This window comes from Rutilus rutilus (assembly GCF_951802725.1).
Source record: "Rutilus rutilus genome assembly, chromosome: 17".
NCBI lineage: Eukaryota > Metazoa > Chordata > Actinopteri > Cypriniformes > Leuciscidae > Rutilus > Rutilus rutilus.
Window position 1 is genome coordinate 14938034 of NC_140230.1, and position 23998 is coordinate 14962031.

Here is a 23998-nt window from a genome sequence, read left to right on the forward strand (position 1 = left end):
AAGTCACATATAAAAGGGCAATTGTATTTCAACCTGGACAGTGCCTGCAGGGTCCACATTTCATGAGAATGAAGCTGAAAATGCTTTGCCTTTGTCATCATGTGCATGTTTGCCTGACATTAAGACTGTGGCAGCTTGAGGAATCCATCTGGATTTTAAAGTGGATCAAAGACAGCTCTCTCTGTTGAGACTGTATGCAAACTCTTCAATATGCAGCTTTAATATGATTAATGCTGTAATAACCTAATTACACAACAGTCTTATGCTAAGGGCACAGTACACTTATAAAGTCAACATGACATCAAAATCTTCTCTTCTGGGAAAACTTGGAAGCTATTGATGACTAAAGCAACTAGCAATAGCAAGCAAGGGGGCAATATTTGACTGGTTAGCATGGTCTAGTTTGCCCCTGCTGTTAGGTGTTATAACCACCATTTGGCAAAAAGCATCTTTCTCCATTGATGATCTTTTAAAAGTAGTACATGCAAAAAATAAAAAAATAAATCGCTAATATTCACTCTGACAGATTAGTATTATTATTTTTGGTTGGCTCTTAAAAGCATAAAAGCCCCGGTTTCACAGACAGGGCTTAGATTAAGCCAGGATTAGGCCTTAGTTAAATTAGGACATTTAAGTAGTTTTTATAGGCGTACCTTAGAAAAAACATTACTGGTGTGCATCTTGAGACAAAACAATGGCACTGACATATTTTAAGACATGTCAGTGCAAGTTGCTTTCAGTTAAAACAGCTCAAACATGCATTTTAGTCTGAGACTAGGCTTAAGCCTTGTCTGTGAAACCGGGCAAAAATTGCTTGTATGTAATGTAATCTTAAACAGATTGTTGCACTAATAAACAGAGGCTGCTTTGATTCACGTTCTGTCTGTAACGCCTCTGTACTTGTCTCTCGACTGCACTTGTTCCTCTGTCCTCTGTTTCTGTCACAGCTTTGAGTCGGACTAATCTTTCTGTAATTTATGTGTCGATTACTCACTTTTCATGTTCTGTCTTTTCTGTGCAGTCTGTCAGATGTTAAGTACTCAAACACATCATGCAGTTCTTGTGGCAGGTAAGGGAACAAGATGGAAACAAAATCAAGTTTGTGAGCTCTGGTGAACAATTTAAAAGGAAAAGTTTGTGGCTCTCATGTTGGTTCAAGTCTGGCTTATGCGTTTTCGTAAGCTCTTTATCCCATCTTTTCTTGATCATCTCTTGAGGGCTTTTCACACTTGAAATAGTTAACCCTGGGTCATTCACAACGGATAAAGAGATTCCTGGGTTATCTTGCTTCATGTTTCACACTGCTCATACAGTACTTTACCTGGGCTTAACAATTATTTCTGGGTATTCAAACAGTGATGTTTCACACTGTACACTAATTGGGCTAATGCTACACACAGTATGTTTACATAAAAACTATAGCATTGCATATCCTCATATCATATTTTGTTGAAATTTTTTTTTTACCTCAGACGCTGAAACATAATGTTTATACAACGTGCTTTGTTTCCATGACTGTCCAAAACATGAAAACGAGGCACGTGATTGGCTTTCGGTTGCTAAGCATCTAGCTGTAACATTCTAACGCTGCATCGTTTCACAACATACACGTTTGGCACCGCAATGCGAGGTTAACACCGCAAAAGTGGTGCTAACTCTAAATTACAAGTGTGAAACGTTCCTTTAAGCCAGGGGTGTCAAACTCAGTTCCTGGAGGACCACAGCCCTGCAGTTTAGCTTCAACCTTAGGTAAACACACTTGATCCAGCTAATCAAGTCCTTCAGGCTTATTTGAAAACTACAAGTATGGCTGCGTCCGAAAACTTAGGCAGAGGACTTATTGCCTCGCTGCCCTATCAGGCAATGACTTTGCAGGCAGCGTTTGTGTACGAAGGTACCTCACAAAACTGATTTTGGACATACTTCTGAGACAGCGTAACGGGGTAATGATTTACAGTAAATTACTACAATAGTAACAAACTGACACAAACTGACCTCCAACCGCAACTTTCAGACGCCATCTATCTTTTTTAGTGTATCTGTCACGGAGTGGGATATCAAAGACAGCAAGGGATCCATCTATGCTGCCTTCAAAAATCAATCAGATGAAGTTATCTCAGGAAACAGGAAGTGAAGCTAACATTAGATTCGCACATGCCTTGATGCCTTCCTACCTTGTAATGCAGCTTCCGAAGGCATAATTTTTAAGATTTCGGATGCAGTCTAGGTGTGTTGGAGCAGGGTTGGAAACTCTAGGACTGTAGCCCTCCAGGAGTTGAGTTTGACACCCCTGCTTTAAGCGGTAAAAAGCGTTGTTTAGAATGGCGATAACCCGGGGTTAAGCACAGTGTGAAAAGTACTTTGATGTCTACAAGAAGTAGTTTTAAAAGGATAAAGGTATGCCCTACTAAATAGTTTTTAATAGTGATATATTTTAAAAGTTTTAAACATTTACAAGAATGAAGTCCAATATTCTGAAATGAAGACTACACCAAAATATAAAATACTGTATATACATTCAATTCAATTCAATTCAATTCTCCATCACAAAGATATTATGTATCACATCAGCCCAGACACCTACAGTGGGTAATGCTGCCATTTTCTAGTAATACATTTTTACTTGCTGTGGTTAAAATTCTACAGAACAGGATTTTATTTGGCAAGGCTAAAACGATTCACTTTAAAGTGTGTTTGACTTTTTATGCTGTCAGGTGCTGGAACACTTTGAAATTTAGAACAGTGTCTATTTTTCCCATTGGTATTAAGCCAGGATTCATTCCCGTCTCTCAGTTCTTACTCCGATAATGTGTGTAATGAATCACAGCAGACTCAAACATAGAGGCAAGTGTAAGGAGCGAATGACAGCATGTCACTGACCTCTTTTAATGAAGATGGGATTGTGCAGAGAAATGATCCCCCACGTCTTTAATCATATCTCCCAATACAAGGTCATATCGCGTACATCTCCAGCCAGCGATCTGAACTGGCAAGCTGCTTTATTTGGGAAGTTATTTGGTAAAGTCTGGATTTAGAAGCGTGTGTGTGTGTGTGTGTGTGTGTGTGTGTGTGTGTCCTTGGCTTTTTGGATAGTCTGTGAGGCTTCACATTGGCCTCTTCACTCAGGACGTCTGTAGTGTTGTGGTCCTGATGGAGGAAATACATGACATCATTTGGAATCAGAGCTTCACCTCTAGTGTGTACTAGCTGATGATATGTATGATAAATGAAGTGAACGGAAAATATGGTCATTAGTTATCTTGGATAAATCAAGACTTTAGCTTTATGCTGTTAAGAGGTAAACTTCAGGACAACAAATTCCCACAAATCAACTTTGTTATAATATACACTGTATAATCAGTAATATTTTTAGAAGCCTCTAAGGCTGCATTTATGTGATTAAAAAGGGAGAAAAAAATCAGTTAAACAGCATTATTAGACTAGTCTTTAGTGTCACTTGATTTGGTGCTCAATAAACATTTCTTAATGTTTAACATAGTTTTTTATGGAAACAATGTACATTTATAACATTTTGAACAACTTTGATTAATTTAATCCATCTTTGCTGAATACAGTATTAATTTCTTTCTTTAAGGAAAAAAAATCTTTCTGACCCCTTTTTTTTTTTCTTTTTTTTTTTCAATATTTTGTATAAAAAAATAAAATAAAATAAAAAGTAAAATCTAAAAATGTATATAATTAAAGTTGTTTTTGTGGCTGAATAATTTGTGGCTAAACTATGAACAGACTAAATTCTTCTTCCTCCTTCCTTTAGCAATGGCTACGCAGGGACATATCCTGGCAGGTCATCGGGGGTGTCCAGTGCCCCCTCCACACCCTACAACCGTTTCGGACCGTCTGGGGGTCCAGGACCGGACAGGTGAGCCACTGTTATTCTTTGAAGTACATGTGTGCAAGTGCATTCAAGGCTGAAATGGTTATGATTTTATATATATATATTAGATTCAGATGGTAAATATCATATATTATGGTGAGTGTCCACCTTAGAGATAATCACCATATTTATAATGAAACAATCATGTTTTTTTTTTAAAAATCCGCTCTCCACCTCATACATTTATAAGATTCTTAAACAAAATGAACCACTTTTATGAATTTTTTTTATTTTTATTTTTTTACTCAAAATCTGTTGCTCCATCAATGTGCAATACAAACATATATAATTTTTCTTCTGCAATCATTCTATGGGAGTCGTGCAAAACACATTTTTTCTTAAGGTGTGCCTTAACACGATTAATTCAAATGCATGTGAAATTGTGTCATTAATTTACGTCATGCACTTAGATAGTCTGGAGATTGGGCTACTTTTACACTGTTGCCTCAGGTTGTTTTTAGCCTACGGCTTGAAGCGAACACGGGAACTCTATTTTTACCCCCCAGAATGCAATTTTGAATACTGATTAATTCAAGTGTTGTTGTTCTGTAATACTGTTGTTCTGTAATATTGATCCTCTTTAATTTCTCTGGTCCTCCAGGTCGACTCTGGGTGGTTTGTTAACCTCTTCCTACAGGCAGCACCAGGACTCTCTGAATGCAGAACGTGAGCGGAGGCGCCTGGAGAGAGAGGAAAGACTTCAGCGGATTGAAAGAGAGGAGAGAAGCCGTTTCAAGTTTGTGGCCTTTCTTAGCACTTCATTATGATGCCATTATTGTATGCACCCAGGGCTACATTATTTCATTAATATGACAAATATATCAGCGTTTTCAACATCTGATTAGTTTCCGAATCTCTAATGTTGGAGATGACCATGAGAAACAGTTTGGAGAAACAGCTGAGGCCTCCATCCAATTTTTTATCAGAGATCTGGGAGTTTTCCTGATTGGACAAGTTATTGCCTCTTATTATGGTCATTCAAAAGAAAACAGCATTTAGAACAGACAATGAATAATCACGGTGGACTGCAGGAAGACAAATGCTTGTTCTTTCTGTATCTTTTTCAATCCTATCATATAAAGTCTTTAAGTCCTGTAGTCAACCTCTACTGTTGTGTAATAACAAAAACACCAACTTGAATTGTTATTGTTTAATTAACATTAAACATCATTTAACCCCAGGAACTCCAAATGCCTTTGGTAGATATATAAAAGGCATTCTTTTCCGCTTCTTGTTCGTGTTTTCTCATGTTTATTGTCTTCATTGCAGTCGGGATTATGTGGACAAGAGAGAAGAGGTCAAACAAGCACGAGAAGAAAGGTACATTCCAGACTGACTTTTACTTATATAGAGCATAATAATATAATATAATATAATATAATATAATATAATATAATATAATATAATATAATATAATATAATATAATATAATATAATATAATATAATGTAATATATAATTAATATATTATATATTAATAAAAATGTATTTTAAAGATAAAATTTGTAATGATTAAAAAAATTATAATAATGTTTTTTGTTTTAATATATTTAAAAATGTCATTTATTTCTGTGATGCAAAGCTGAATTTTCAGCATCATTACTCCAGACTTCAGTCACATGATCCTTTAGAAATCATTCTAATATGCTGATTTGGTGCTCAATAAACATTTCAGTTCATTTAACATATTTTTTTGGATTTTAGAATAGAAATAGAAAATAACATTTGATCAATGCTTCCTTGCTGAATAAAAATATACATTTGTACCTAATAATAATGTAGAACAATACAATATCATAACATCATATCATAAAATAACAGTCTCCAGTTATGCAATAAAAAAAACAATAAAAAAAAAATGTTACATTGTAGCTAAAAAAAAGTCCATACAAAAAATAATTCTGAAGATTCATGCTAATAATATACATTAGTATTGTGATGTTGTTGCAGTGTCTTGTTGCTAGTGTGAAACATTCCTTATATCTCTGACACTGTAATAAGGTTCAGAAAATCTTCATGCCAAAAATCCTTCTGCCTTCTTTGTAATGAATTATATCAGTGTCTTATCAAAGATGAGCATTCCAATCATATTGGATAAATTACTGCAGTCCAATGCAAATATATCATAAAGCCTTGAGCCCTATTTAATATCAATTATCAGTGCAAAGATAGTAATACACCTTGAAAACATTTATTAGAACGAGCAGCAGATGGGAAGCGAGTCGGCACGCGCTGCAGGTGAAATATGGCGTCAGGGCCCCTGAACGGCTGCTGTAGATTAAGACCTTTAAAGACGGCAGCACAAGGTGTGTAATTGACTTTAGACATGGGCTTTTTCCATTTACAGTAAATGTTAAAAACATTCATCCTGGCAAGTGGAATGACTCAATGTCTTTGCATTTATTTTAGATCTTATCGAAAGTCAAGGTCTTTTCAAACCTTTTTCCGTGAACCTTACAGTATTGTATAACTATGTGATGGAATTAAAGGATTCAGGTGATAGAAAGGAAATGTTATATAGTTATGAAACATCTGGTTCTTGTTTTTGGTAATATTGTATATTAGTGCTGGTGTATATTTTTTGGGTTGATAAGACAGGAGGGGAGCAGACAGCATCTGTGTTGACACCTGTTAAGGGAGAGTTATAGACAGCATAGTGGAAGGATTTGGTGAGTTTGGAAATCTCGAAAATCTTGTGAGAATCTGTATCCTCTTGCATGCTGGAGGCTATGAAATATGTTTAAAGGTACAATCTGTAATCTTTTCGCCGCAAAAGGTCACATTTTCAAACCAACAATAAAGACGAAGCTTGATGACGCTATGAAGGAGAGTGGAACGATGGGAGATGTCGTTTTCACCATCCAGAGATGAAATTCACGAATCATATAAATGATATATCAGCTAATAAATGAGTCTTTGTATTACCTATACGTTTGATCACACGATTATATGTCATCGTAATGAATTAGCTGCAAGGAACGTGAAATATAATGCTATATTAGCCTGTTACCTGATATGTGACTATTTGTCGAATGATTTGGTGGGTTAATGCTGTGCAGTTTTACACGTCTAAAACAATCGTACTAAAAGTACATTTGAACAAACCCACAGTATTTGCAAGTAATGGCTAAATATTTTTGTACAAAAATCTTACATATTGTACCTTTAAGACAATTATTTATCAGTCCACATGTGTTTCAGACTTTCACCCCTCAGAATAGCAAACATTGTGACTTTTACTAAAAGCAATTTCCCCTTGAGCAAATATGACATACATAGTTCGGTTGCCACTAACAGGGTTTGAACCAACAACATTTCTGCTACAAACCCATATCTTTAACCACAATGCCACATCACCTCACATAAAGAGTTAAGATGGTTCCCTGTTACTGCAACAGGAGATTGATCTGTCAATGACAAATAAGAGGGTTCATGATAAAGAAAAGGGAAAAATCCATAAAAAATCTAGTTTAAAACAGGCATGCAATGTTGTTAGAAATGTAATCTTTGAATTACATACATACATACAATTACAAGTGCATGCATCTTAATCACTATTTTCAAAAAACCATAATTTAAGCAGTTAAGCTGTTTTGTTAAACTACTTTTGTAAAAAAAATAATAGATATCAGGGAAGTTGTATCACCCTGACATTTATGCCCTAAAAAAAAAATCAAAATAAATGACAATTTATAGATTAAAACTATAGTCATCATAGAAGAGGTGTATTCAAGTCATTTTATGTAAAAAAAAAAAAAAAAATTTTTCCATTGTGTCTTTGACCCTGATGCAGAATGGTTTTTAGTGACTTTCATTGTGTTTTATATGGTGTGTGCAGATATAAGCAAATAGAGCGGCTTGCAGCAGAGGAAAATGAAAGGGAACGTCCGAGGTCGACAACACGGGGGCGAACCGAAATCACTCTCAGCCTGAGTTCACGATCCTCCAGCAGCTCATTGTCTCGTTCTGCTACCCCTTTGACTGTAGAGGCTCAGGAGGATAGATGCTCCATCCAACATCCAGCACAAGGTGAGATTCCTCCATGTGTACAGTAATACACTGTTCCATTTCTGGAAAAAACTCTGGTCCTAGTTTTTCCTCCAAAGTGTGGAATCGAGCCGTTACCACACAAATGTTTTGTAATGAAAACAATGTAAAGCCACTGGGGCAGTCAGCCATTGGGAAAAATTAAATTTATTTGAGGTTTATTGACCAAAATTTCTGAAATTGGGTCAGTGGTCAGTCAGTCTTTTATTTGCAGCCACATCTGAATCAGAGAAGCTGGAGTTGGTATGAATGGGCTGAACGACTGGAGCCTGGTCAATCACTCAGTCTCACTATGGAGTTTCTGATTAGCTTGAGACAAATTCAGTTGAAATTTTTTATCACATTTTAATAATTTTAGTGTTTTAGTGTTTCTATAAGCATTCCCATTCATTTCAATGGCAGGTCTTAGTAATAAAGGAATCCAGTAAGTATGCAGTTTGAACTATGAAAAGGGAACAATGTAAGTCCTTTTCATACTTTTAAAGTAATATTTCACCCAAAAAGGAAATTTCTGTCATGATTTAGTCACTCTCACGTTGTTCCAAACCTGTTTTCCAAAACAACATTGCCGTTCACTGTATGGACCACCAAAAAAATGGTACCAAATGGTTGGTAACACTGCAGTTTAGGGTCCAAATCTCACTATTAACTAGTTGCTTTATCATGCATATTACTAGGATATTGGCTGCTTATCAGTACTTATAAAGCATATATGAATGCCTTATTCTGCATGACCATATTCTAATATCCCATAATCCTACCCAATACCTACATTTAACAACTACCTTACTAACTATTAATAAGCTGGAATTAGGAGTTTGAGGCAAAAGTCGTAGTTAATAGTTAGTTATAGTGAGAATTGGATCCTAAACTAAAGTGTGACCAGAATGTCTACTATAATTTAATAAAATACATGCAATATGATTTCATATTAAAATGTGTTTAATAAAAATATGAAATAGAAATGTAAATTTTGAGTGGTGTAACCTAGTGGTTAAAGACATGTGTTTGTAACCAATAGGTTAGTTTAAACCATGCAGGACCTGCCTTAACCGTAGATTTCTCGAGGAGAAGCAACAAAAAATATCTGTAACAATGTGGCGGTATGACAGAATATTTACTGGAATAACAGGGTGATATTTAATTATATTACAAAAGCAGAAAGAAAGTAAGACATCAATCAGCCGTGACACGATAATTGAGTGGGGTGGCTTGAGGTTGTCCTTTCAGTGAGACTCTTGTTGCATGACATTCATGTGGTTTTTGAAGGCCAGAGCATTGGTCACACACTGGTCAGTGAGTAAAAGCATGACCAGCCCTGTGTAAAAGGATAGCAGTGTGGATCAGACTGTGGTTTCAGAGGTCTGAGCTCCTCCCATTTTGAGACTCTGGTTCCTTCCTCCAAAACAAGAAAGGACAGGGTAGATGAACTGGGAAAATAAGACTAAAAGATTTTTTTGCAGCATATTTTTGGAGATTTCAATAGTAATCACCAAATCACAAGTATATTTCCATAATTAAAGTGTAATAAATTGTATTCTATATATGATATTCATAATATACAGTATTTCCTTAACATTTAGAGTTAACAGCTCTGTCATTCAGGTTTCATATTTTGCCTGTGTATCCAAACAAAACCTTTGATGGGAACGTTGTGAGGAATTTTGTTTTGTTATTCCCCATGCTCCTGCAGGATCACATTTCCTGTATTTATTTACTTTTCCAAATGTGGAGGAGTAAATGCTGTAATGTTATGTGGGTTACCGTAACACAGACTGAAAGGGATGAGGGGTGCGTGCATTGTACTCATGCAAAGTTTTTGTCCGAATTTTTTTGTCTTGGTTTCCAGTAAAAATATCTAAACATCTTTAAAACAATATAAATTTACCTGAGAATTGCTGGGAATTACTTTTAAAGAATGTTGGTATTTTTACTCTAAAACAAGACAGAAATACAGAATGCTGAATCATACACTTAACCAGTTTTCTTTTCTTTTTTTCTTTTTTTTTAAAAACAGTGATTCAAAACACTACAGACTTAAAAATAGACCAAGTAACTACCAATATTGTGTCTAAATTGTATTATACTCATTATTAACTTTGTGTTTATGGAATTGTTTTATATTAATAACAAATGGTTGCTGTTAAATATGGATACGGAAATATGGAACTACTTTAGCCGTGCGTTTCCCTGAAAATAATTGCAAACCTTAGGATGTTTGTCAACCAATCAGATTCAAGCATTCAGCAGCCCCGTAGTGTGTGTGTGTGTATATATATATATATATATATATATATATATATATATATATATTCTTATATATAATGTTCTTCCTCACCAAAAATATTGATGACTCATTCTGCACAATACCGTTTTTTTTTTTTTTTGTCCAATCAGATGCTCTCTAGAATGAGAATGTTCCTCCCACTAATACCACTCCATTTGAATACCAAGAAGTTAATGGCTTTGACATAACTAACACCTATTTCATGCGATTTCATGTGGTCTTTAAATCAGGAAATTGTTATTATCACTTGTTAGGCCTTTAGTATAATGACGTATCATTACGCTTTGGTTGTACAGTAGTACATATGACAGCGCTATATAAATGCCTCATTCATTCATTCATTCTTTCATGACAGTTTAGTGTTTTCATTGCATGGAAGATTCATCATCAGAAGTTTATTTTGTTTCATCATTAGTTCCGTCAAAGTCGGGCCTCTTATCTGGAATGGGTGTTAAGCCAATCTTTTTTTTTTTCTCAGGAACTGAGTCCAAGACAAGCCATCCTGTGCAGCCAGCAGTTGTGCAGCCTTCCTGTGAGCCTCTCTCTGCCTCAGTGTCTGCGCCGGTGTCGCCTTCCAAACCAGAGGAGGAACAGAGCCCCGTGGATCCATCAGACATCACCCTCTCTCTGTCTCAAACAAACTCTGAGACAGAGGAGAAAGCAGAGGATGCTGAGGCAGAAGTGTGTGAGGAAATGGTGGTGAGTGGAATGGAATATGAAAAGAAAGAAGAACCAGAAGGACACTTTGAGGAAGAAACTAATGGACTGGGTACAGAGGAGTGTGAGAGAGAGCAGATGTTAGACAGAGATGTATCAAACGTCGTCCTGAGTGAGAAGGAGAGGCAGAATGAGGAGCTGAATGAGAAAGATAACTGCTCTGCCTCCAGCATCTCCTCAGCCAGCAGCACTCTGGAGAGAGAAGAACGAGAGGAGAAACATGTCAGCGACAGTGACGCAGGTGAGAACAACACACACACAAATCAAAAACTGGGCAACACAGAGGGTCTAACATTCGCCACAGGGTCCAAAATGAACATTATTTCTTTACTACCGTGAAACTATATTTAACAGTATAGGTATCCTGGTAAAAAAATTTGTGGAAGTTGGAAGATATTTTCTTTAGTAGACTCTTTGCATGTCTTTTATTTGAAGCATTTATTACTTGCGTCAGCGATAGTCAGACAGTTACTAGAATTTTATTTAAAAGATGAATTATGTTGCAGTTCATAGTAAAGTTACCAGCCAACTGGCGTTTTATTCTCATTGGATTGCCAAGCACCAAATGATATAAAATAAAAAGAAAATAAAGTATTTCATGATTTTTTTTTAATTTTTTTTTTAATAATAATAATATTGCTAGTTTCATTGTCAGCAAAACATATTTATGGTAGATGTTGTTCCCAGTTCAAGGTTATTTTCCTACTTTACTTGTCATTTGCTGATAAAATAACATATAAAATCATGTTTTTATAGTTACATATAGTTTCATGGTTAGCAAAGAAATATTTATGGCTTATATTTCCCAATTTTCCCAGTTTACCCACCATTGGCAGATAAAGTAAAAGAATAACATTCAATATAAAAAAAAAAAAAATTTAAAGAAAATTTTAATTAAAAAATGTAAAAAAATTGTAATGTGGACCCTGGCTGCAAATTTTTCAAAGTGAGCACTTTTTTCCAGCTGGGAAAATTCATTCCAGCATTTCTGTTTGCCCCTTCTCAGTGCCAGACTACAACATAAAAATAGACATGTTTTGTAGAGATGCTTTCTGAAAATCGTACATATTGGTGAAACTAGCTCTCAATTTGACTCTTAGGCCAGTGGGCAGACTGTATGAATACAGCGGACGTCAACGATCAGTGCAACAATGTGCTTAACAGCAAACGCTTCATGCTGGACATGCTTTATGACCAAAACAAAAAGGGAGAGGAAAATGAGAAAGAAAAGGAGAATGAGAATGAGAATGAGAAAGGGTGTTCAGATCAGGACTCCTCTGTGACTAGCCTTGCTAGTCGCATTTCCACTCTGGAGGCGCGTCGGCAGGCATGCGAGGATAACATGAAGAAACTGGAAGTGGAGCATCTCGATAACCAGGGTAACGTGAGGGCTGTGGCTGAGAAATTTGGAGATTTGGTGAAAGGACTGGTATTGCCTCATGAGGTGGAGCATTCTGGAAAGGAAAAGCAGCAAGCACAGGAAAAGCCTCTACCTGCTCCTTCACCAACACCCCCCAAAAAGGAGTCAGATCACATATGGGACCAGCTGATGGCCATGCCACGTGAGCTTCGAATCAAAGAGCTGGACTTCACAGACTTGGGAGAGGAGGATGATGTGGACATTTTGGATGTCAGTAACGTGATCGGGACGAGTGACCTCACGCTACCTCCTCCTCCTCCCTGCCTTCCACCTCCACCACCTTTATTTGGATGCCCCCCACCTCCCCCTATCTCTGGCATGATGATGCCACCTCCACCACCCTTTTTGGCTTCTATACCTCCCCCACATCTTGGATCTCCTCAGCTTAGTCGAGGAGAACCACCGCTCTTCCAGAAAAAGAAGAAGACCATTCGGCTGTTTTGGAATGAGGTGAGACCTATAGACTGGCAGTACAACGACCACAAGAGATGCAGGGAGTCACTGTGGTCCAAACTGGATCCGGTCAAACTGGACACGGCCAAGTTGGAAAACCTCTTTGAGACGAAATCCAAGGAGCTGCCAGTTACAAAGGTAAAATGACCCACTTTTCGATGTCTCTTCCAAATATTAATCATCAGGTTGTTTTTGTTTTGTTTTTTGCTTAAATCTTCAAGATTATTGGTTTACTTAATATTACATTAATTATTTCCTCATCAGTGTGATTACAATTAGTGGTGCTTATGGTCTTCACTTGGGGATGATAAAATCGGTTAAATAATCTCTTAAATCTAACCGAGACGTTACTCACACTAAATGGCCTAAAAATGTACTTTATTTAATAATTCCCATAATGTCAACTATTTCAACATTCAAATGTTCAATCAACCTTTAAAGGGGTCATGACATCTTTTTATTTATTTATATTTGACATGATGTATAACTCTTCGTCGATGTCTTACTCTGGAGGCAGGCATATGCAAATGTATTTCCTCGTGTGACGTCACATGTCCGGCAATATTAAAATAAGCTGTTTTTGGAGCTTGATTAAATAAAAGCTTTGTTTATAATGAGGATGACATATTAAGCTATGAAACTTTTTTATAGTGCTGGCAAACAGCAGCCTATATTGTGGTAGCAAATTGTGCCCACGCAACAATTTTTAACAATTTTTTTATTGCTCTACTTTTACCTGGCTTTTGTCAGCACACATGAACACAAGCCATATCTGCTAAGAAGTTACTTTGATCTTTTCTGGGCCTTTCTTCTGTAACACATGGTATGAATTCTGACACCTTCAGTTGCCCATGTGCGGCCTGCACAACTTCTTTTTACAACATGATCGCACGTGTTTAGAAGAGAGCTGTAGAATGTTGGTCAGAATGCTAATAGGTTGGTTGATTCCCTGTATTACCTAGAAGCTTCATCAAAGTGCTTTCTAGGATCCATGAAATCTGCTGTCACTCAGAACAAACTCAAGTCACAAGTCAGAGCTTATAACTGAAACATTCTCAACCTAATCAATACAGCCTGTTACGGGGATCTCGGAGTTTGTGTGTGCTGTACACTAAAATATGAACCACACCGTCATTCTAAGTTGTACAACAGAGTTCATTGTATTCTTTTTCATGTCCAGAGTTAAATCCCTGACTAAATAGAATGAACACCATCACTGGTTTTAAGTGTTGGAGATGAATTGGTGTTCTTAAGATGAAGATATATCATATTATTTGGCTTGTTCGCTCTTAGATGGTGTTTCAGAAATGTGGCCTGCATGGGGTTTCCTCTCCTCTCTGCTCTGAGCAACCTTTTCCAGCTGTTTTTCATTCCCCCCCACCCACCCCCCCCCCATTTGGCAGCAGACACCAGCACCATCATGGCTCTGCTCCTCCAGAAATATTCTCCATCAAAGTCCTAAAATAGCCCTCAGGTGTTTGCGTGCCTTTTCTGCAAGTAAACATTAAACATATCCCGTGTTTTGTGTTCATATCTCAGGAAGCTATTTTTAAGGTAATTATCCACATTAAAGAAATGCCTTTCCTATTGAGTTCAGTGGCCAGCGTGAGAGTAAGAACAGGCTGACGGAGCCTTATTTCGTATTTGGTGTGGGGAATAGATGTGTATCTGTATGGTAAGCTATGCAATGGACGAAGCAGCCTAGTTGTGGGAACTAGAAACATTTCTTATCATCAATTTTCTGCTTCTTTTAATATTTTTGTGGAAAAAAATTAAAATATACCATATATTTGAAAGATTTTTTGTAACAATGTGAAAGGCACTTTTTTTGTTGTCACTTTTGATGAATTTAATGCACCCTTGCTGAATAGAAAGGTTTTAAATTATTAAAAAAAAAAAAAAAAATCTTACTGTCCCTAAACTTTTGTTTAGAGTTAGGCCGATACAATAAGCCTATAAATGAATAAACATATAAATATTTATTGTTAGCGATATATGTTCCACAGTGTCGTTTGCAGCACAACCAACAATTTTGTTCACAAGCGAATGTAATAGTTTTATTGAACAGCATTTTGTCAAATTATGTTTAATTATTTATTAAGTGTTTATACATAAAATCTAGAAACATTTTTATATGGCGTTTCTATTACTCTCATTTCCACCACAAAATGTTATCCTTCAAAAAACGCATTCAATAGATCTGATGTAAATGACTTGTGTTGGTTACAAAAAGAATCAGAACATGTTCCTGTGATGCATGAATGAGTGAGAGTATAAAAAGTGTGTTTTAAAAATCCACAGAGCCAGAAAAAAAAAAGCATAGTCATAGAAACACTCTGTTGCTTTAAAAAATAGCTTTTCGGCAGAATGCAGTTATATGTTGTCTACTGATGCTAACATGCCATCCTTGAACCCTTTAACCCATCACAGTGTGGTCACTGTGAATAGCTTTGATGATTAATTTGTTATATGTCTGATTTCAGAAAACGGCAGCAGATGGGAAGCGTCAGGAGATCATCGTCCTGGATTCCAAGAGAAGTAACGCCATCAACATTGGCCTGACGGTCCTGCCGCCTCCTCGCACCATCAAAACAGCGATCCTCAACTTCGACGAGTACGCCTTGAGCAAAGAGGGCATAGAGGTAATACTGCACTGGTTTAAAATTACATTCCGTTTCGCAAATTATGACAAATCAGCCGCAAGTAATAAAGCAAATTCGACATGATGAAATTATTAAGAAAAGCTACAATAAAACTTAATACATACGTTTAAGTTAGTACGATGCATGGTTACACTTTAGTCCTGAGAATGCCAGGCAGGTTACCATGCAGAAAACACATCTGTACTTAATACTAACCTTGTTTTGAGTCCACGTGAGTCACATATTCCTTGAACCCCTCTACAGTTCGCTCTCGCTCTCTCTTTCTCTTTCTCTTTCTCTCTCTCGTTACATCAATCATTCAGGCATTTATGATCATCCCCAGACTGCTACATGAAAGCATATTTTTACCAAAATACATGGCTCTCTACAACTGTGTTCAACAAGACAGAGACATACTGACTGTAGCCGAGTTGGCACACAAAAAGCATGGAGTCAAAGCTTGTGTCCAAAATAACTCAACCTCTCTGCCCTGAGAGCATATACATTTACTTTGGGTTTCCACAAAACCAATAGCTTTTACCCTTAAAACTGTTAAGCAAGTTGGTTTGGCCGGCGAGTCGAAATATTATGTGGACTTTCTGCAAAACTGAAGCATTTTTGGCATCGGGCATATAATTCATCTCAAAGATTAAAGGTTAGCAAAATGCTTCATTTAGGCTGTTACAACCCATGATACAGATCTGAGGTAAATGTCTCAATATCAACATGTGAATAATGGAGCTCCCATTTTCTCATAAAACCTGTAATTTTTTATCTTTCGTCATGGGAAAAATGGATTAGAGTTTTTCTGTCCACCCTTTTTATGTCTCTACAGAGAGCATTATATTCTCACTGACAACCTCAGTTTATGTTTCTCGAGATTTTATCAGAAATTTTGTTTTGGTCAGGAGAAATTACCTTTTTTATTAAGTTATGCAACAGAAGGAGGCTGCCCTTAGCAAATGAAGTAGTCATCATTTTCTAAATGTTTACGTAATGCTGTGTCTTTCCAGGTGTTGTTATTCATCAACGCTCAGATGATTGATTGAGCGAATGCCTTTCTAGGGGTGAGCCCCCATATACATTGGCTTCTGACAGTGATACTAACACTCCCCACTGGTTCTCGTGCTCTTTCATAGAAAATCCTGACAATGATTCCAACGGAGGAGGAGACGCAGAAGATTCAGGAGGCCCAGCTGGCGAACCCCGACACTCCGCTGGGCAGTGCAGAACAGTTCCTCCTCATTCTGTCCTCCATCAGTGAGCTGTCCGCCCGCTTGCAACTTTGGGCCTTCAAGATGGACTATGATGCTTTAGAAAAGGTCAGCCTCATATTTTGTTACCCCTTTATACAAAGGAAATGACATTATGGTGGTTTGGGAACAGTTGCTTTTGACCTCTCCTCTAAGAGGTTCTTAAAGGGATAGTTCACCCAAAAATGATTTTTTTTAAAATCAATTACTCACCCTCATGTCGTCTCAAACCTGCAAGACTTTTGCTCATCGTCAAAATACAAATGAAGATTTTTTTAATGAATTCTGAGAGATTTCTGTCCTTTCATTGACAGTCCATGCAAACTACCACTTTGATGCTTCAAAACGTTCATAAAGAGATTGTAAAACAAATCCATATGAATACTGCGAAGTTTAGTCCGATGTTTCTGAAGGGACGCAACTGCTTTATATGATGAACAGATTGAATTTAGGCTTTTATTCACATATATAAAGTGACCGTGTCTCTTTAGGAAATTTGGACTAAATTCTTAATTCATATGGATTAGTTTTACAATGTCTTTATGAACTTTTTGAAGAGTCAAAGTGGTAGTTGCATAGACTGTCAATTATGTGATTATAATGGGATTTTTGCAATATTGTGATTAAACTAATGCGATTAAGCTCATAATCGTAGTAACCATCATTACGGTAAGCTATGTGGCATATGCTGATTTTAATCTCAATAAACAGGCATGTAAACACCTTAATCGCATTATTACCGCTCTGACCAAAGTGTGCATATGCTTGGACGTACACGTATACCTTGTTTACACAACTTCATGAATGAACTCCATGACATTATTCTGAAGTTTGTCCTAAACTCCTGTCAATTGTGCAGAATAATGTCCAATACTCCCATAGAAATGTGTTTTGCATTTGATGAAAGTAGATTAAAACAGTGGCTAGTAACACACCTACTGTATGTGAGTTCATTATTTGTGCTGTGGGGTATGCGGTAAAAATAACCACACTTCTTAAGTCAAGTCAAGTCACCTTTATTTATATAGCGCTTTTTACAATTCAGATTGTTTCATAGCAGCTTTACAGTGATAACAGGAAAAGAATGCAACAAAGTTTGTTTCGGCTATACAGCAGCTCCAGAACAAAATAGTGTCATTGTCCAGCTTAAGTTCAGTGTTGATTCATTTCTATTGTAAAAATCATTAGTAATTAATTAATTTAATTTATCTATACAGCAGCTCTGTAGAAAACAGTGATGTCCGTCCTTAGGATAATGAAGAGGTTACTTTGATTTTTAGAAATAATCGTAGGACATTTTGAGTTTCTCTTTTGTATTATGAACAATTTTGGTACTGTGTTGGGACTGCACTTGAAATTGAGTTTTAAATGTAGATCCTGAAGAAAAACCACCACTCTACAGAATTCTTTCCCAGAGGTTATTTATTTCAAACCCATTCTGTTTCTCGTTCTCAGGAAGTTGCAGAACCACTACAGGACCTAAAGGAGGGCATGGACCAATTAGAAAAGAATAAGACGCTGCGCTACATCCTTTCAACTCTGCTAGCTATCGGCAACTTTCTCAACGGGACCAATGTGAGTGCCAGCAAAGTCTACATCTCTCCTTTCAAGCACTAATCTCTCCATCTTTCTTTCTTTCTGTCTGTCTGCCGTATTCGCTTAGATCTTAATAATGTTAAAAAGTCTGAAGGAGATAAACCTGATAAGGTGGTGAGTTTGGCATGCAATCTCTTTTGTTACCGTAAACCATTGAGCATGGGCAGCAGAACAAAGCCAGCGAGAGTCATGTCACGTCTGTTGGGATTTCTCCATTCCCAGCTCTGTCGTGCCTTGCAGACTTGCAGACAGGGTTGAGATTCTGTTAATCATATGTTAATGAAGCATTGGTCAGAATCATCTTGGGAGCTGCACATAGACTATGCACACGTTCAAAGCACTCTTATCTTAATGCAACTGATGCTAATCAACTAAACTGCATCGGAATAATGTCAAAATGAGCCCTTTTTTAGGAAATGATTTGATGATGGACCAGATCCAGAGTTACTAATGCTCTCAAGGTGCATGTGATTTTCCACATCAGAGATCATTTCATTCTGGCTTATTTACACATTCAAATGTATCTGAAATGAAACTTCCCTGCTTCTCTATTGAGTTTTGATTTGTTAGCGTGCAGTACGCTTTTCATGTTTTGCCCCCCTTTTCTTTATATTCAGTCTGTAGCAAAATTACTGCACTTGTTTAACAAAATTATGTAATACCTATTTTTCACTAAATATGTATTTATTTTGGAGAGAAGTCACTGAAATAAGGCCACAAAACACATACTAAATATGTGTCCGCAAGACTTCCGAGTACTGGATGTTGTAGCCTAGATTTGTTGCTTCAAAATGATGTGAAAATCATCCCTCCTACTCATTCACATAAAACAGTATATTGACGTTTACAAAGGCAATATGCATGGTGGTGTGAATGATCATGAATAATGCTGTGATTCACACCGGAGGAGACAATGACCCGCTTAATGAGCCTCATAATGAGCCTAGATGGCGCAGGCTGATATGTCCTTTAGTAGTGATCACATTTTTATCTACATAGCGCAGCTGATTGGTTGCTGTTGCATAAGTGGCCAATGAGCTGCAGGAAAACCTATGTCAGATGGAGCGCCGCTGCAAAGCATCCTGGGACCACCTGAAGGTCATCGCCAAACATGAAATCAAACCGGCCCTTAAGCAGCACATGTCTGACTTCCTTAAAGACTGTGCAGAAAGAATTATCATCCTTAAAATTGTGCATCGCCGCATCATAAACAGGTGCATTAAATGATCATTAAAGCTGTTCACACAAATCCGAACCCAATCTATGAGAATGAAAAAAGATACTTGAAATCAGTATTCAAATACTGGTAGTGTTTGCTGTTATTAGTGTGCAGCTCGCTTTCAGAAACCCTCCATCTTCCCCAGCTCCACCTGTATGGATCTGCTACGGGGGTTATTTCATGTATGTTACATGTGCAGCAACAGCATGTCTTACATGCTCACAGCAACCTCTCCGAGAGTTGTCATGAGAGAAATGAGTTCATGTTCATGGTGTGTTTGTTTGTGTTTTCAGGCTAAAGGCTTTGAGTTGAATTACCTCGAGAAAGTTCCTGAGGTGAAGGACACCGTTCACAAACAGTCTCTACTGCATCACGTCTGCTCCATTGTCGTGGAGAAGTTTCCAGACAGCTCAGACCTCTACTCTGAGATAGGAGCCATCACTCGCTCTGCTAAGGTTAGCATAACCATTTACAAGACTATCACCACTGATTTTACTGCAAGCCTGTACCTTCCTTGGAATGTTTTGGTATTTTTTGTCTTTCGTATAATCTTTCATTATATTTGATTAATATGGTACAGACTGAATTCCAAATCTCAATGATCACTATGAGTTTGTGCACTCATGTACATGTACAATGTCAGTTATAAGTTTAGAATAATTAAAAATATTTTTTGTTTTATGTTTTTGAAAGAAGTCTCTTGTGCTTACCAAGACTGAATTTATTTGACCAAAAATACAGTAAAAACAGTAATATTGTTTGTGAAGTATTATTACATTTTAAAATAACTGTTTTCTATTTTAGTATATTTTCAGAAATCATTCTAATGTGCTAATGTAGTGCTCAGTATTGATGCTCAATTATTCATAATAGTTCTTCTTATGTTGAAAACAGATTTTGCTGCTTAATATTTTGTGGAAACTGTGAAAAGTTTGAGTGAAAGGTTGAATTGAAAGTCCTAAAGAAAGTTCCAAATGTGCTTCGATGGAAGCAAGAACACCTGACCTTTTGTATAAAGCACTCACAAATTTGCTTATTTGATTAGTGACCAAGAAATAGTGCAGAGTCGTACATATTTCTTATTATTTTGTCTTTATAACCTTTCTTTGTTTTAAATATTTCAAAACACTGCTTATTTCCAGATTTAAATTAGATTTTATATTCCAGATGTTCAATATCATCTCAGACTTTTGGACCCCAATGAACAAACAATGGCAACATGCCACATGCAAAGAAAGAAATCAAGGCATCACAATTCCATGTGCTGTTGCTAAAAGTAAAGCATTGTCTTCTCCAGGTGGACTTCGACCAGCTGCAGGAAAACCTATGTCAGATGGAGCACCGCTGCAAAGCATCCTGGGACCACCTGAAGGTCATCGCCAAACATGAAATCAAACCGGCCCTTAAGCAGCGCATGTCGGACTTCCTTAAAGACTGTGCAGAAAGAATTATCATCCTTAAAATTGTACATCGCCGCATCATAAACAGGTGCATTAAATGATCATTAAAGCTGTTCACACAAATCCAAACCCAATCTATGAGAATGAAAAAAGATACTTACCACCTACGAATGTGGTTTGGATCTAGTTTGCAAAAATATGGATTGGATTTAGTGTTTTTAGCTTTTCAGACGTATTCCAAAAACAACATTGTTTTTTGCTGGCTGGCTGAACTAAACCATAGCGGTGTTGAAGAGATTGTTCGAAAGTGAACGTCCCTGTGTTTGATCTACAGGTTTCACTCATTCCTGCTGTTCCTGGGCCATCCACCGTATGCGATAAGAGAGGTGAGCGTTCACCGCTTCAGTAAGATTCTGAGTGAGTTTGCACTCGAGTACCGCACCACCAGAGAGCGAGTACTGCAGCAAAAACAGAAACGAGCCAATCACCGCGAGAGGAACAAGACCCGGGGCAAAATGATCACCGAGGTGAGTGTGAACAATTGCAGTAGACTAGTTCTGAAATGCTAAAACAGATTTATTGAGTTGTTTTATAGAAAACATTTTTAAAAGGGATAGTTCACCCAACTGTGTCGTTTCAAACCTGTATGACTGTCTTTCTTCTGCGGAACACACAAACACACAAAAAAAGAACATTTTAAGAACTTTAGGAACCAAACATTTTTAAAAAGCTTTCTGGAGAGACCGATGCGGGGACGCCTAAAATTGGATAAAGAGGTTACGTTGTTATCATTGGTTTTGCTATGTTTCACAGAACCAAGATATTCTGGTGTTGTAATGTTAGCTAAAGCAACAGGACAGTTTTGAGTGTGATTGTTTGTCTGGAGGTTTGTCTGGACTCATGAAGGGAGCAATGAAGGGAGAGGTTTGTTTTGGGCTCATTTCAAATATCAACAGTGTTTCTCAGAAATTGTTTACTGCACCTTTAACAATGAACACTGTTCATTGTCAATTTATGTTACCTAATCTAATTTGAAAAAAACTGAACCTTATTGCAAAGTGGTTCATTTCTGGAACAATCCTTTTAAAACTTTTTAAGGACATATTTCATCTACTCTGGTGCTTCAGACTATTTAGGTATACATATTCCATCACATCTTCTCCAGATGAAATATATATATGCTAATAAGATTGATTCAACTACATCTCATCATGAATGCGATGACACAGTGGATTATTCAAAAACCAGAAGACAATGATGAAAACTGATAATTAAAAGAAAATAGGACATAAAAGTAACTATGCAATTATTCTCCTGCTTCAACTAATGTCGTTTGTTTGTGGTCTCAAAGTTTGACTCAAATATCCAAATCTCTGATTTGAAAACTGATCTATTTTCCAAACACTTTTGTCCTGTAATTAACGTAGAGAAAATTGCCCTCAGTTTTCCTCTCATTTCTTAAACTTTTTTTTTTCAAAATGGAGTGAGCGAGCTGCTTAAATTCTGTACTTCACCATTGCACCACTAGAGGGAGTCATTATATTTCCTGATTTTTTCCAGTGACTCATTCAACATTCTTTTATATCTTTGGCACTTCGAACTGTATACCCACTTGAGACCAATGAGGCTTGACTCTTATCGTCTATATTCCAGTCCACCCTTAGGATTGTCAGAATAGCCTAAAAACACGCTCACCACTTGCATTACAATAATAAAACAAGCAGTCTATTGTCATGGGTTTTGCAGTTCTGGGCTGGCCCTGGGTAGACTTTACTCCAGGGGGCCAATTTAATGCCTCTTATGGGGGATGTCGTAGCCATGGATAGCCCTTCATGGCATGTTATGCTTGGCGGGGGTCTGCCTTAGTCTAAGAGTGGTGTCTAATTCAATCTCTGTGTGAAAATCCAAACCTTTGGATGTCCCTGTAGGAGCCGTGCATGCAAGCTCTGGCTCTGAAGAGGTAAAGCTGAGGTAAAGGAAGAAGTTCACGTTGGTTTCATATGTTGCTGCAAAATAATAAGCCCAAGTGGATTATGTAGAGACGATTTTCAAAACACTTTATAACTTGGTGCTCAATCTAAAGATTTTTTTTTTTTTTTTACCACATGCAGTACTACGGTGAATTTCATTTTAACGTGTCGAGGTCACAAAAACAACTGAAAAAAAAAATATATATATATATATATTACAGCTAGTTGTCAAAGCAACATTTCTCATTTTCATTTAGTTTAACTTGCTGTACTACAATAACTGAAACAGAAATAAAAACTAAAAAACTATATAGACATTAGAAAGCGAACTAAAATGTAATATAAAAATAAAACCTATTTCAAAACAATAAAAAAAAACTAAAATAATACTGGTCTAGGTCACATTTCATCTCCAAAGCAACTATATATATATATATATAGTTATAGTTATATATTGTGACAAATTGTAAATATTAATTTTATGCTATTTTCATGCATTAATAAATAATTTACCATTTCAGTCATATATATTTTTTATTTTGTATTTAGTTTAAAACTTTATGCTTCATGATTGTGATCATGAAAACAGTGTATAACATTCTTGATAGTTCTGCATTTTTCCCTTTCGAATATATTTTCATATTTCTTTCTTTTAGTTTTGGGGTAATTTATGACCATGACACATTCTTGACAGTAAAAAAAAAAAAAAAATAGAGTTGCCTAAAGTGAAAGAAACTCAGGATAGTACATTTTGTAATGTGTTATGAAACCTTCAAGATTCTTTTGTAATTGTGAAACCAAATACCAAAAACTTTTTTCAACCCAACATTTCCTGCTCGTCTTCTCTGCCATGTGACTTCTTTCATTTCTTCTCTGTAGAGTGATGAGGAAGAGGATGATGAGGTATGCGTGTATCCTTGTGCTTTTATCCAGTTGAGCATGAATGGGTTTCAAGATTTCTTCTCGTGACTTCACTGACCTGTAATGTCCAGCATGTGTTACCAGATCGTATGCGAGTTTGTGATGCACCCCATAACAACTAGAGGCTGAGGAATTCAGGAATCAATATTTGTCTCTCTTATTATTGCCAACTGTTATGG

The 23998-nt window shown here is 36.8% G+C and overlaps 1 protein-coding gene across 6 annotated transcripts in view; it reads left to right on the top strand.

Moving 5' to 3' along the window:
• The window catches only part of fhod3b (formin homology 2 domain containing 3b), a 174914-nt gene that overhangs the window by 145146 nt on the left and 5770 nt on the right, over positions 1-23998 (top strand). For 2 of the 6 annotated variants that reach the window (XM_084435706.1, XM_084435707.1), the window contains 13 exons: positions 1022-1069; positions 3776-3880; positions 4497-4631; positions 5165-5215; positions 7733-7923; positions 10707-11186; positions 12046-12956; positions 15302-15460; positions 16600-16782; positions 18169-18288; positions 19822-19983; positions 20826-21016; positions 21263-21455. In XM_084435706.1, coding sequence (XP_084291832.1) covers positions 1022-1069; positions 3776-3880; positions 4497-4631; positions 5165-5215; positions 7733-7923; positions 10707-11186; positions 12046-12956; positions 15302-15460; positions 16600-16782; positions 18169-18288; positions 19822-19983; positions 20826-21016; positions 21263-21455 — 2929 coding nt within the window. Of the gene's footprint in view, positions 1-1021; positions 1070-3775; positions 3881-4496; positions 4632-5164; positions 5216-7732; positions 7924-10706; positions 11187-12045; positions 12957-15301; positions 15461-16599; positions 16783-18168; positions 18289-19821; positions 19984-20825; positions 21017-21262; positions 21456-23777; positions 23802-23998 lie in introns of all 6 variants that reach the window. The other 4 variants (XM_084435709.1, XM_084435710.1, XM_084435705.1 and 1 more) reach the window with 3 other exon arrangements.